The 15,340-nt window shown below is 47.9% G+C and overlaps 1 protein-coding gene across 1 annotated transcript in view; it reads right to left on the reverse strand.

Annotated features, from left to right (window-relative positions):
• The window catches only part of TMEM243 (transmembrane protein 243), a 33,126-nt gene that overhangs the window by 9,694 nt on the left and 8,092 nt on the right, over window positions 1–15,340 (reverse strand). Inside the window, exon 2 of the mRNA XM_040413142.1 lies at window positions 1,525–1,784. Coding sequence (XP_040269076.1) covers window positions 1,525–1,629 — 105 coding nt within the window. The 5' untranslated portion in view covers window positions 1,630–1,784. The remainder of the gene's footprint in view (window positions 1–1,524; window positions 1,785–15,340) is intronic.

Genomic DNA, 15,340 nt, shown 5'->3' on the forward strand with positions numbered 1-15,340 from the left:
ACAAAATCCGTGCGTGTGCATGTAGCCTTAGGTTACGTTTTTTTTTGCCTTGTAAGAAACACCATGAATTTCACTGACTGGATTCACATATGCTGCAGTTTTTCATGCATTTATTCACCCCTGGGGGCTTTTTGGGAAGACCCCCCTACCCCAGCGTATTGGCCAGACCTGTGGTGGAACCATACTTACCTGATCCCCACCACTGGGTTCTGGCTCCTCGGGTCCCCAGGCCCCAATGCAGCTCTCAGGCCACGTGGCAGCCTCAGCCAATGACTGGCTGCGGCAGTGACGTATCCCTCATGCATCACATGATCCAGTGACATGACGCATGGGGGACACATCTGTAGATGCCAGATGGCCTACATCAAACCATATGTTGAGAGCTGTATCGAGGCCAAGGGTGAGAAGGAACAAGAACCCAAGAGTCGGGATCAGGTAATTAGGATTCCCTCCACAGGTCTGACTACGTTGGAGGGGGTGGGGGGGTCTTCCCAAAAGAAAACCCCTTTTAAAAAAAAAACAAACAGGAGTGGTCATAATGGCTGGAATAGCAGGCTTTCTTAAAAGGGTTGTCCGGGTTCTGAGCTAAACCCGGAAATATACCCATCTTCACCCCTCCGGCCCCCCTGACATGAGCATTTCACGCTGCGATGCGATACTTTGCCCTGTGCTGAGTCGCGCAGGGCTAAGGCATTTTTTCAGGAACCAGTGACATACTAGGCTCTCCATGGGGAAAGCTAGGTGGAGGCTTCCGCCTAGCAGTGAGCCCAGTGACATCATCGGCACTAATGGGTGGGTTTTAACGCTGCACTAGCCTGTGAAACAGCTACGGCAGCGCTAAAGCCCGCCCATCAGAGCCAGTGACGTCACCAGTAACCCTGCTGGGCGGAAGCCTGCGCCTAGCAGTGTAATAATATAAACAAATAGCCTGCGCTATACAGCGTAAGGCAAGGGAGAGCATCAGAGAAAAGATTTTGGATTACTCTAGGACACAATATTTTTTCCACATATTGACAACTTCTATAGGATTAGCTGTCAGGCCATCACTGTGACCAGAAAGAGCCCCCCAGTGACTAAATTAGAGTATCACACATTAAACTAATAAGTGCAATACTTTTCTGTGGGCATTTCTATATAGGTCCATCAAAAGAACAAAAGAGTAGTCACTGTTATCCCAAATTCTTTATCTACTATTATACTAACAGATATTTAAGATTTCATTTTTGATGGCATAATACTGACAAAATGAAAAATAAAATAACCAAAAATTCTAAAATAAGTTTTGTTTTCTATGGACAGCGAGTTTAATAAAATGCCCTATTCTGATGCAAGTGTCCATTTGAAGAAATCTGCATGTCCAACCACAGGTTTCTCTTTCAGAAAGCCATATATTTTGTGCCAAGAAAAGAATATGGTATAAAACATACAGAAAACTACTGAGACCAGAGCCGAAAATCACCTTACTCATATGTAGTGTCTTATAGATGCTCACGATACCAGACTTCTATGGTGATAAGTACCTACCCTTGCAGAGGTTTCCCCAAACAGTGGTCTGTTGTCCAGGCCTCCGGTTCCATAGGTCCTGGTGGTGTAGTCCTCCATTATAAACGGAGTATGTTCTTCAGTCATTAACTTAGTGTTTCTGTGTATTACAGCATACACCTGGCACCTTCAGAACACGGTACAGAAAGAGGCTTGCTCATGAAGTCTGCCCGTAGGAAGCACCAAAGTTTTACTACTTGTGTAAGAATAATGCTTGGAATGTTCACTTCATGACGACTGGTCTGAAGAAACAGAAAGAACATTGAAAAGTCAAGCGCTGAGGTGAAGAGCTATGTAGGAATGTCCTAGTAATGAAAGGTGTGGACCTACAAGCAAATGTGTGATCATGGCTCGCTCTACCGTGATACTGGTGTGGTAACAAGAGCGATTTACTCCCAACACAAGATCCATAAGTGACCTGCCGATGTTACCAGCTACGTACACAGCATTTCTCTATAAAATAAGACAAATCACCAGTGAAAACAAAATCCTAGATTTGTCTACTCCCTCGGCAGGCAAGCAGAAGATCTGGATCTCCAGATCATGTTGCCTTAAGGGCTCATGCACATGACTGTTAGTGTTTTGAGGTTCTTTTTTACTTCAATTGAAATGTCCTATCCTTGTCTGCAAAATGGGCAAGAATAGGACACGTTCTAATTTTTTGCAGGGTCGTGGAGATGAATAAGTGCGGATCGAATGAAGACCAAACATACAGTCATGTGCATGAGCCATAGGAGAGTTTTCCAGCTCTTTTTTCTTTTAGTTTCCACCCCTGTCTTCGGTACCTGTGGAAAAACCCACACTCACCAGCTTTCTGGTCCCCATCCTATCAACTTCCAGGGGGTGAGAAGTGCTGCTGCAGCCAATGACTGGCCACAGCAATAATGTGCCCCCAAGCAGAAAAGTGACCCCATGGCCTCGGAAGTTGACCACAAGGTCAGTGAAGAAAGCCCAGGAGCTGTAGCAGGGAGCACGCGAGTTTGGATTTTACCACAGGTTTTTTTTTAAAAAAAATAATAAAATGAAAACTAGGAAACTTGCAGGAGATGAGATTTCTCAGGACTGCCAATCTGCAGAATTTTCTGTAGCTCCTGAAACCCACACTGCAAAGAGTACAAAGGTTAAAGGGTAACTGTCATGTTATCATCAAAAAATCTATTTTAGCATATGTTACTGCTGCAGCAGCATTATGCATAAAGCAATCTTTAGTTTCTTCACATACCACTGTTTTTTCTTGAGTTTTTCCCTTAGTTACGGCTGTTTAAACATTTACAGTATGAGAACCTTCTCAAGATGGCTCCTCTGCCAGTTCTGAGGCCAAAACTGCTTTCCCTCACTTCACATACACACTTGCTGTAGCCAGCAGCTCCCTGCCAGCCAATCAGATTGGATTACTGAGAGACACGCCTCCTCACTCTGAAGCCTAATGCAGGCATGCAGTGTGAAGGACCGCCCCTCCGTCTTCCTGTCTTCTTAACCAGAGACAAACAAGCCCTAGTAACGGTGTTTTAAGGGAGCAGTGGAAAGGGACAGAGGACATAGAAACATAGAATGTGTCGGCAGATAAGAACCATTTGGCCCATCTAGTCTGCCCAATATACTGAATACATGGATAGCCCCCGGCCCTTATCTTATATGAAGGATGGCCTTATGCCTATCCCATGCATGCTTAAACTCCTTCACTGTATTTGCAGCTACCACTTCTGCAGGAAGGCTATTCCATGCATCCACTACTCTCTCAGTAAAGTAATACTTCCTGTATTACTTTTAAACCTTTGCCCCTCTAATTTAAAACTGTGTCCTCTTGTGGTAGTTTTTCTTCTTTTAAATATGCTCTCCTCCTTTACCGAGTTGATTCCCTTTATGTATTTAAAAGTTTCTATCATATCCCCTCTGTCTCTTCTTTCTTCCAAGCTATACATATTAAGGTCCTTTAACCTTTCCTGGTAAGTTTTATCCTGCAATCCATGTACTAGTTTAGTAGCTCTTCTCTGAACTCTCTCTAGAGTATCTATATCCTTCTGGAGATATGGCCTCGAGTACTGCGCACAATACTCCAAGTGAGGTCTCACCAGTGTTTTGTACAGCGGCATAAGCACTTCACTCTTTCTACTGCTTATACCTCTCCCTATACATCCAAGCATTCTGCTGGCATTTCGTGCTGCTCTATTACATTGTCTTCCCACCTTTAAGTCTTCTGAAATAATTACTCCTAAATCCCTTTCCTCAGATACTGAGGTCAGGACTGTGTCAAATATTCTATATTCTGCCCTTGGGTTTTTACGCCCCAGGTGCATTATCTTGCACTTAATGAAAGCTGTTATTATAAGGTAATTACAGATGTTTTGACAATCAGTGACAGACTAACACAGGTATACATGCCTGGCTCTAATAAACTACCAATAAAAAAAAAGAAGATTATAAAAATATGACAGTTACACTTTAAAGGGGTACTCCCATCTCAAACAATGGGGGCATATCGCTAGGATATGCCCCCATTGTCTGATAGGTGCAAGTCCCACTTCTGGGACCCGCACCTACAACGAGAACGAAGAGGGGAGCTCTGTGGCTGGAGGACCCTGGATTTCCTGGGGTCCATCCACCACCAAGCGCGGCTCCCATAGAAGTGAATGGGAGCGCACCGAGCATGCGCGGCCCATGCTCTCATTCATTTCTCTCTTTATTCAGCAGGACCTGAGCTGACGTCACCGTGCTCACCACGTGGTGAGCGCGATGATGGTCAGCAAAGGTCCTTTTGCAGGTCCTTCAAGAAGAACAGAGGATCCTGGCTGTGCGATCTAGTGGATGAGGGGAGTTATGTTTTTATTATTTTTTAACCCTCAAGTGACATTTGACTTTGCATTCTGTATTAAAGAATGCTATTATTTTCCCTTATAACTATGTTATAATGGAAAATAATAAAATCTACAGAACACAGAACCCGAACTTCAGTGAAGAAGTCCGGATTCGGGTCTGGGTACCACATTCAGTTTTTTATCACGTGTGTGCAAAACGCATTGCAATTGCGCGGAAAAAACTGAACATCAGAACGCAATCGCAGACAAAACTGACTGAAATTGTGTGCCGACTCGCGATGCACCCTGAACACATCCGGCCCTCACCCGCGACACCGATGTGAAGGGGGCCATAGGGCTCATGCACATGAACATATTTATTTTTTTCCCCGTTTCTGTTCTGTTTTTCTTTTTCAGCCCGTATGCAGAAACATTCACTCCACACAAAAAAAAAAAAAAAAAAAAAAACACAGAATGACTCCGTGCGCATTCAATTCCCGTATGTCCGCAGAGCTATTCTGCAAAAAAGACAGAACATTTCCTATTCTTATCTGTTTTGCGGACAAGGACAGGCATTGTTACAATAGCTCCACAAAAAAAAGGATGCAATACAGAGGTCACACGGACATCATCCATATTTTTTGCAGATCCGTGTTTTTCGGACCAGAAAATACATACGGTCGTAGGCATGAGACCTTAGGCATCCATTTTTCAATGGGGTTAAGAACGGCCAAACCCCAGCAGTGCTCTCAATATATATTTTACAACCCCACAGTGCCCCCAGTTAGGGGTGGGCGATATATGCGATATAAATTTGGGCCACGATATGGATTTTTGCCATATCGCCGGACCGCGATATAATCGCGCTCTCTGCGCGCACCATTTTCTCCTGAGCCGGCACAGTGGAGAAGGAGGGAGTCCCTCCCACCCCACTGTGCGCGGCTGCCGCTGAACACCAATGAGGACAGAGTAGGAGGAGGAGGGGAGGGACTGTGGCCACTGCACGACCAATGAATGTGCCGGCCATATCCCGGACCCTATGACTGCACGCTGCGGGGCAGTTCTCTCATGTGGCTCTTTCCCAATCAGCTCCACCCACCAGCCGACCGCGACATGGAGATGGTGGCGGGACGTCCACCGAGATATTACAGAGCAAGACCGCCGTGTCACCACGATAGATGGAGGCGGAGTCCAGCACAGTGAAGGCCTTCACAACGATGTCTGTCAGTGGGCAGTTCCGATCGGAGTCCCAGCAGTGTAATGCTGGGGCTCCGATCGGTTACCATGGCAGCCAGGAGTCACGCTACTGAAGTCCTGGCTTCCATGGTATGTTAGTGAGCAGCATTATACTCACATGCGCCGTGGCCGCCGGTCGCTCCTTCTTCTGTCTGTGCGGCGCATTGCTAATGCTTATAGCATTAGCAATGCGCCGCACAGACCTATAAGAAGAAGGAGCGACCGGCGGCCACGGCGCACACGAGTATAATGCTGCTCACTAACATACCATGGCAGCCAGGACTTCAGTAGCGTGACTCCTGGCTGCCATGGTAACCGATCGGAGCCCCAGCATTACACTGCTGGGACTCCGATCGGAACTGCCCACTGCCACCAATGATTAATACTGGGGAGGAAGGGGGGGAGGTGGGTTTGATTTACTGATAAGGGGGCTGATAAGAGGGAGAGGCTGGGGGGGTGAATCAGAGGCTGGGGGGGCAGATCAGAGGCTGGGGGGGGGGGGGGCACATGAGAGGCTGGCTGCCATGGTCAGCTCCCTGCTGTTGTGTGCACAAAGCATAGGGCAGCAGGGAGAGTGTAAAGTCCTATTCACCCTAATAAAGCTCTATCAGGGTGAATATGACAAGGGTTCTAGCCCTTAAGGAGGCTAATAGTTATTAAATAAAAAGTAAAAAAAAAAAAAAAAAGTTTAAACACCCCCCCCCCAAATATAGAAAACAATATATTGCGATATATATCTCATATCGCACATGCTTAAAATTATATTGCAATATAGATTTTAGGCCATATCGTCCACCCCTACCCCCAGTATAGATAACAGCAACAATAATGTCCCCAATAGTGCCCTCCAGTATAAATATAGCCCCCCAAAAAACTAAAAATAAAAAATACTGACCTTATTTACTTTAAAGGCGAGGGAACACTCGCTCCTAGTGTCAGATCTGGTGCAGAGTGAGTGTTCCCACACATTCAAGTGGATAAGGTATATATGAGTATTACACTCACCGGTAATCCGGTTTCCTGGAAGTCTCCATGACAGCACAAACTGAGATTTTCCTGTCCTATCAGAGGAAGGCAAAGCATACAGAGGTGAAAAACCCCACCCCTTATCGCCAGTGTATTATAACAGGACTAGGACAAGGGGTAGAACATAACTAGTCAATTTAGTCTATTGACAAAGAAAACAAGGGCGGGACAAAGGTGTGCTGTCATGGAGACTTCCAGGAAAGCGAATTACCGGTGAGTGCAATACTCATTTCCCCAGTCGTCTCCATGACAGCACAAACTGAGAACATTACAAAGTAACTTGGGGGGACTACAGCACCTAGGACCTTACGTCTAAAGGCCAAGTCCTCATCAGCAAATACGTCCACCCTATAATGCTTGGTGAATGTGTGGGCCCTCTTCCAGGTGGCCGCCCTGCAGATTTGTTCTAACGAAGCAGAGGCTCTCTCAGCCCAGGAAGTGGAGACCGATCTAACAGAGTGGGCTCTAAGGGATGGAGGTGCCTCCTTACCGGAAGCTTTATAGGCCTCGGAGATGGTGCATCTAATCCAGCGGGATATAGAGCTCTTGGCTGCCTTCTTACCCCTATTTGGACCTGCAAACTGGATAAATAATTTTTTGTCGATACGCCACTCCATTGTGGCGTGTAAATAATGAAGAACTTAACGCCTAACGTCTAAATTGTCGAATCTAGATTCCTGCTCGTCTTTAGGGTTAGGAAAAAAAGACGGGATAACTATATCTTGTGACCTGTGGAAGGAGGAGACCACTTTGGGAAGAAAACAGGGGTCTAACTTGAAAACGAGCTTGTCCTCTAGCACCCTGAGGAAAGGCTCCTGTATGGACAGGGCCTGGCGCTCGCAAACCCTCCTTGCAGAGGATATGGCCACTAGGAAGATGGCTAGGGAGAGAAGAGGCTCAAACGGTACATCCGACAGCCCTGATAGGACGGTGTTAAGGCTCCACGGTGCGACAATGTTCCTGACTCAGGGATTTAGTCGATCCGCCGCTTTCAGGAATCTTGCTACCCAGGGGACTTCATAAAGGCTGGTATTATATAAGGCCCCCAAGGCCGACACCTGGACTCGCAGTGTGTTGGGAGCAAGGCCCAAATCCAAACCATCCTGGAGGAATTCCAGGAAAAGAGGGATATTAGGGGTGGACTGGTTGAACCTGGCTCCGCCCCAGGAGGCGAACTTTCTCAAAACCTTGATATGCTTTGGAGGTGTTGGACTTCCTACTGAGTAAGAGGGTCTTAACTACTCTTTCAAAGAGCCCTAACCCTAACAAGAGTGATTGCTCAGAATCTAGGCAGACAGCTTGAGGAGGTTGGTATTGGGGTGCGGGATGGGACCCTGGGTTAGAAGGCCCTCCTCTGGCAGGAATCGGATGGGATCTTCCGGGCTGAGGGACCTGAGGAGCCCGAACCAGCTTCTCCTGGGCCAGAATGGGACCACCAGAATCAGTCTGCACCTTTCGGACTGAAACTTTTGGAGCACTCTTGGGATTACTGGTATTGGGGGAAAGGCGTAGACTAGGCCCGACGTCCAGCTCTGGGTAAAAGAGTCTATTGCCACGCATGGGTCTCTTCGGTTGAGGGAGAAGAAGTCCTGAACCTTGTGGTTCTTCACTGAGGCGAACAGGTCTAGGATGGGACTCCCCCCATCGATCCCGAATCTTTTGGAAAGCGGTCTGGGACAAGGACCATTCGCCTGGATCCAGACTTTGCCGACTGAGGTAATCTGCCTGGAGATTCAGGGATCCCTTCAGATGTACTGCCGCGAGGGATTGTAGATTCCTTTCTGCCCAAAGGAAGATTCGGTCTGAGAGCCTCTGGAGGTGACCGTGTCTTGTTCCTCCTTGGTGCTGGATAAACGCCACAGCTGTGGAGTTGTCCGAATGGACCAGGACGTGGCGATTCTTGGCCTGTACTTGGATGGACCTGAGGCCCTCCCATACCGTGCTCTGCAGTTGGAGGACATCCTTCTCTGGTCCTCGGACCAGATCCCCTGAAAGGCCTCTGAAGCCGTGAGGGCCCCCCCAGCCCCGGGAGCTGGCGTCCACTGTGAGGGAAAACACATACTCCTGCCTCTAAGGAACTCCCGTTTCCAGGTTCTTGGTCTTGAGCCACCAGTCCAGTGAAGCCTTCACTTCTCGGGACACTGAAAACCTTCGGTCCAGGGATGATTGAGACCTGTTCCATTGACTTAGGACCAGCTTCTGTAAGGGTCTCATATGGAATTGGGCCCAGGCTAGTCTACCGCAGGAATGCAGGAGGTGAGAAGACCCAGCATTTCCAAGCCCTGCCTTATTGAGCAACAGGACTGCTTGGTGAGGTGGAGGACCCTTGACTTCAGCTTTTGTATCTTTAGCGGGGGGAGAAAGGATCTTTGAAGAGTCGAATCCAAGAGGATACCCAGGAAGATCTTCCGATGGTCTGGGAGCAGGTCGGACTTCTCCCGGTTGACTAACCAGCCCAAGTTCTGGAGGCGCAAGAGAACCACTTGGATGTACCTGTGAAGGATATCTGAGGTTTCTGCCACTATTAGCAGGTCGTCCAGGTAAGGGACAATTATTATCTCCTCCTTGCTTAGGGAGGCTACGACCTCCGCCATAACCTTGGTGAATATGTGGGGTGCCGATGATATGCCGAACGGGAGGCACTTGAATTGATAGTGGCGGGCTGTCCTACCTTGCTCCACCGCGAATCTTCTGGAACGGACCTGTATTGGGATATGGAAGTATGCGTCGGAGAGGTCTATTGTAGCCATTATAGCCCCTCTTTTGGTGAGCTTCACTGCTGACTTGACGGTCTCCATCCTGAACTTGTGGTAAGTGATATGTTTGTTCAGGGGTTTTAAATTTATGATTGTCCGGAAATTGCCATTCGATTTCCGGACCAGGAATAAGGGGGAGTAGTGACCCCTCCCCAATTCTCCGGCAGGGACCCTTTCTACTGCCCCCAGGCGTAATAGGTTTCTTACGCCCTCGGATAAGGGAGACTCGAGGCCCCTGGGGAGCTTGGTCAGAACGAACCTCTGCGGAGGAAGGGAATCCAGTTCTATAGTTTAGCCATGTTCTACGATGCCTAATATATATGGATCCATGATGGTTTGTTCCCAAACCCCTAGAAAGGAGCTGAGCCTCCTCATGTCATTGTTTTGACGAAGAGGGAGAGGGATCTCCCCTGTTGGGATTGAGGAAAATAACTTTTTCCTCTCCCGCCTCTCGTAAATCCGCGACCCTCGCGGCTCCTCCTATCGGCCCTAGGATCCTGCTGGGGCCTCCGGAAAAACTGTCTCCTGGACTTGGATTTGTCCTCTGGAAAGCCCCTCTTACGGTCCGTGGCGTTCTCAAAGATCTTGTCCAGGTCGGACCCGAACACATACTGACCGTAAAAGGGTAGAGATATCAGCCTGTTCTTTGAGATGGTATCGCCCGACCAGGCCTTAAGCCACAGTACCCGTCTGGTAGTATTGGAAAGGACCGCCGTGCGGGCAGATAGTCTAAACGATTCTGCGGTGGCATCGGCAAGGAAGAAGGTGGCCTTCTTTAAAAGAGGAAGACTGTCCAGGATAGGGCTGCAGCTAACGATTATTTGAATAATCAATTAGTTGTCGATAATTTCATCGATTAAATCGGAAAAAAAAAACAACAACACCAAAATGACAAAGAAAGGGGTTTATATGATTTTACTTGAAAAAATGATGATTACACTTACCGGTAATCGGATTTTCCTGACCCCACGACAGCACCTTAGAGAGATGGCTCCGCCCCAGGACAGGAAACCTGCAGCATAAAAAGGTGGAGCCGCTCTCCCACCTCAGTGAGTTTCCAGAGCATGAGAGGGACTCCCCCTTACGTTAGTTCAGTTTAACATTCTTCTTTTTTTTTTTCTTTTTTTTTTTTGCAACACCCGTGAACACACAGACTTACACCAACAGGGAGGGAATAAAGAGGTGCTGTCGTGGGGTCAGGAAAATCCGATTACCGGTAAGTGTAATCATCATTTTTTCCCCTCCCCCACGACAGCACCTTAGAGAGAGATTTCAGAGATCAGCCTCAGGGTGGGAAACAGTACTCAAGACTTTTGTACCAAAGAGAAGGTCAGAAATAGAGTCAAGTTGAAGCCTATAGTGTTTATAGAAAGTGGACGGAGAAGACCAGGTGGCAGCCCGACAGATCTGTTCAATGGATACGCTGGCCCTCTCAGCCCAAGAAGTGGACACCGCCCTCGTGGAGTGAGCCCTCACAGAAATAGGGGGAGACACACCGGATACTGAATACGCCAAGGATATAGCTTCTCTGATCCAGCGGGCAATAGATGCCTTAGAGGCAGTATTACCTTTCCTAGCCCCGCCGAACAGAACAAATAAGGCAGAAGACTTCCTCCAGTCCTTAGTCACCTCCAGGTACTGCAAAATACACCTCCTGACATCGAGGGAATGCATCTCCTTCTCTCTGTCATCTTTTGGTTCTGAAAAGAAAGCTGGAAGAGCTACCTCCTGAGCCTTATTAGTCCTAGAAGGAACCTTCGGCATAAAGGCGGGATCTGGTCTGAGAACTACCCTGTCTTCTCTGATGGACATGAAAGGGGGGTTAATGGAGAGGGCCTGAATCTCCCCAACCCTTCTGGCTGACGTTAAGGCTACCAGCAAAACTAGTTTAAGGGAAAGCACTTTAATTGAGCAAGAGACTAGAGGTTCAAAGGGATGTTTAGTTAGGGCATTTAACACCAAGTTAAGGTCCCAAGGAGGAAATCTAGGGCCTGCTACTGGCGTAATCCTATCTACTGCCTTAAAAAACCGAACAATCCAAGGGTCCATGGCTAAACTCCTTCTCCCTAAGACCGATAAAGCTGACACCTGCACTTTTAATGTACTTTTTGCCAACCCTAGGGACAATCCCCTCTGTAGAAAATCCAACACCTGAACCACTGAAAATTCTAATGGCCAGGAAACACTTTCTGTGCCTATAAAGGATAGGAACTTCCTCCATACCCGTGCATAAATAATATTCGTCACCTCCTTTCTACTTTTCATCAGAGTGGAAATGACCTCCTTAGAGAATCCCTGACTGGCTAAAAATGACCTCTCAAATTCCACGCCGAAAGATGCAGAGACTCTACCTCCGGGTGGAATACTGGACCCTGTGACAATAGGTCCGGAATTCCCGGCAGGATCCATGGATCCGAAACCGACATGGCCCTCAACAGGGAAAACCACGCCCTTTTCGGCCAGAAGGGAGCTATCAGAATCACTCTCGCCCTTTCGTATCTGATCTTCCTTATCACTAACGGAATCATTTGTAGCGGGGGAAAGGCATAACCTAGCGGGAAGTCCCATCTCTGGAGGAAGGCGTCCACCCCAGATGGGCACTCTTTTGGACTGAGGGAGAAGAACTCCGGCACCTTTCTGTTCTCCCTTGTGGCAAACATGTCTACCGAAGGCAGACCCCATAAATCTACTATCTGGGAGAATATCTTTGGACTTAGTGACCACTCCCCCTGACGTAGCCTGTGGCGACTCAGGAAGTCTGCCTGAAAATTCTCGACCCCTCGAATATGAATGGCCGAGAGATGAAGCACTTTCTCCTCTATTTCCTCGAAAATCCATCTTGTCTCCTTCTGTAAGGAATCTGACCTGGTTCCTCCCTGATGATTGAGATATGAGACCACTGTCCGATTGTCGGACATCACCCTCACATGTCTGTTCTGTATCATAGGAAGAACTGCCCTCAAGGCCAACAAAACAGCTCTCAGCTCCTTTCGATTTGACGAGAATAGCTTCTGACCCTGGGACCACTCTCCCTGAAAGATCTGATCCTCCACGTGAGCCCCCCATCCCCAGGGGCTGGCGTCCGTAGTCACAACTACCGGTTCCGGAAAGGACCAGGGAAGTCCCTGAGTCAGATTCTCTTCTTCTTTCCACCAATTTAGGGATGAAAGAGTTACGTCGGACAAACTTATAACTGACTCCAGAGACGTCCCTGCTCGCCTTGCGGCAGCCAAAATCTCTCCCTGTAACTGGCGAGAGTGTCGCTGCGCCCACTGGACTGCTGGCATGCAGGATGTTAAGACTCCTAACAGGGACATAGCTTTCCTTATAGACAGGGTTCCTCCTGACTGAACCCGCCGAACTACTCCCTGAATCCTGGCTACCTTCTCCTCTGTGAGGAAAGTTTTCTCCAGCCTGGAATTTAAAACCAGACCCAAGAAAACCTGGCTTGATGATGGCTCCATCCTGGACTTCTGGGTATTCAAAAGCCACCCCAGGGACTGAAGTACCTCCATCACCCGATTCAGAGCCCAGACACACTCCGCTTGAGTTTGGGCCACCACCAGAAAGTCGTCCAAGTAAGGCAGAAATGTGATGTTCTCCTTCCTGATGAAGGAGGCCATCTCCGCCACTACCTTCGTAAAGATTCGAGGTGCCATGGAAAGGCCAAAGGGGAGTGCCTGGAACTGGTAATGAAGAAGCCCAGTCTCGGTTCTTACAGCCACCCGGAGGAATCTCTGGTGATCTGGATGAATCGGAATATGATGGTACGCATCTTTTAAAATCCAGAACCGCCATATGACAACCCGGAGATAAAAGAAATATTGCTGACCTGATGGCTTTCAGGAATTTGTTCAGGTATTTGAGGTTTATTATAGTCCGGTATGACCCATCTGGTTTCTTCACTAGAAACAGGGTGGAATAAAAACCTCTCCCTATCTCTGACTCTGGGACAGGAAGTAACACTTTTTTGTTTATTAGTTTTTTTATTTCTTGCAGCATAATGATAGAAAACTTTGAAATCACAAATTTTTCCGCGGGGTATCTCAAAAATTCTAACCTTAGACCTTCCCGCAGAAGACCTATCAACCATCTGCCCGCCATCTTTTCCCAAGCAGGAAGAAAGAATCTTAATCTTCCTCCTACTGGGATCATGGCGTCATTGCTTTCCTTGTTTTCCCCCACGAGCCGCGGCTGATCTAAACAAAAAGCCCTTACTTCCTGATCTAGGCCTTGCTCCCTGCTCTCTGTCCCCCGTCTGCTTTTTATTCTGAAATCCACTCGGGTTCCGAAAGGGCCGTCTATATTGCTTAAATTGAGTGAAAGATTCTTGGGGAAACTTTTTCTTTCTATCCGCCGCTTTTTCGAGTAAGGAGTCAAGTTCAGACCCAAAAAGGAACTGGCCATCACAGGGAATGCTACACAATCTCAGCTTGGACGGCATATCCCCCCCTTTCCAATTCTTAAGCCACAAAGCACGTCGCGCGGAATTGGAAAGGGATGCGGCTCTCGCTTCCAGCCTCACCGAGTCCACTGCGGCATCTGCAATAAAGTCCGCGGCCTTCTGAAAAGTGGGCATAGATGCCAACAATTGCTCTCTAGGGCATTTATCCCTAATCTGCCCCTGTAGCCTATCCAACCACAGTGACATAGATCTCGCAACCACTGTGGCGGCTATACTAGGCCTGAAAGCCGCCGCAGAAGATTCCCATGAATTCTTAAGGGCAGAATCTATTCTTTTATCTAAGGGATCCCTCAAGAAACCCATGTCCTCAAAGGGCAGAGAGGATTTTTTAGAAATCTTGGAAATGGCTACATCCAGCTTCGGGGCCCTGTCCCAAGATGTAGATGCCTCTTCCTCAAAGGGGTACTTCCGCTTAAAGGTTTTAGAAATAAACGGTTTTTTATCCGTTTTTTTCCATTCTTTTTCTATCACAGCTGAGACCGATTTATGGACAGGGAAACACCTACGCTTCTTTTCCCTAAGTCCCCCAAACACAACATCCTCTACAGATCTATTTTCTCTGGTATCTTCCAATTCCAGGGTAGATCGGATAACCTTTAACAATTTGTCCGTATCTTCTGCCGGAAAAAGGAACTTTCCTTCTTTGGTGTCATCCTCCGAAGAGAAGGAATCATTAGAGTCCTCATCCCCGGAGAGAGAGCCACTATCTTCCGATTCCACGTCGGACTCCTGTCTCACTTCTCTTCTTCTCTTCCTACCGGCTTTCAAGGAATTTTTGACTTCGGACATAATAGACTTAATGTCTTTTAGAAGACTCGGAGTCTCCTCGGCCACTGTCTTCTCAATGCACTGCTGACAGAGCTTCTTAGCATAAGAAGAAGACAGCGAGCACTTGCAGATAGGGCATTCCTTGTTCTTTTTCTTTGTCGCCACCTTCTTAGGCACCGTCTAAGAAAAATGGAATATACCCAATCTAAGTAACAGCCTAGACCCTGAAAGGAGCGAGAATAGGACTCACAATACCGGCGGCAAGATTTCAATATCTGCACATTCAGATCTCCCTTCTTCATCCATAATGAAAGGTAACCTGCAAAAATATTGCACAGGTTATCTACTGCCACCAAGAATTCCTCTCACCTGAGAGATACATAGTTACTGCAAACCTCTCCACGCCAAGATAGCCCAGGAACTTGGTCCACTTCAGGCACACCGAAAACAGACAACGGCGTCCAATAACTCCAGCACCCTCATACCTGTATGTAGTTGGTTTTAAAACTGCCGGGCAGCCGAACTTCCGGTCACCTGACCGGAAGCGCACGGCCGTGGAACGCATGGCACTTCCTGTCCAGACGCCACCCACCAGCGTCTACATCCGGTGGCGTCCTGGCTGGTTTGCAGCAATACTGGGGCCTTCTGGCCACCCTAGATCCGTTGGTGCGGTCCTCCTCGTCTGAGGGACCAGCACCTTCTGCCCTTGTGACCCGGGATCTTCTCACCGGTATCCTGCCCCCGACGCCTGT

The sequence above is a fragment of the Bufo bufo genome, chromosome 1, assembly GCF_905171765.1.
Source record: "Bufo bufo chromosome 1, aBufBuf1.1, whole genome shotgun sequence".
In the NCBI taxonomy this organism is placed as follows: domain Eukaryota; kingdom Metazoa; phylum Chordata; class Amphibia; order Anura; family Bufonidae; genus Bufo; species Bufo bufo.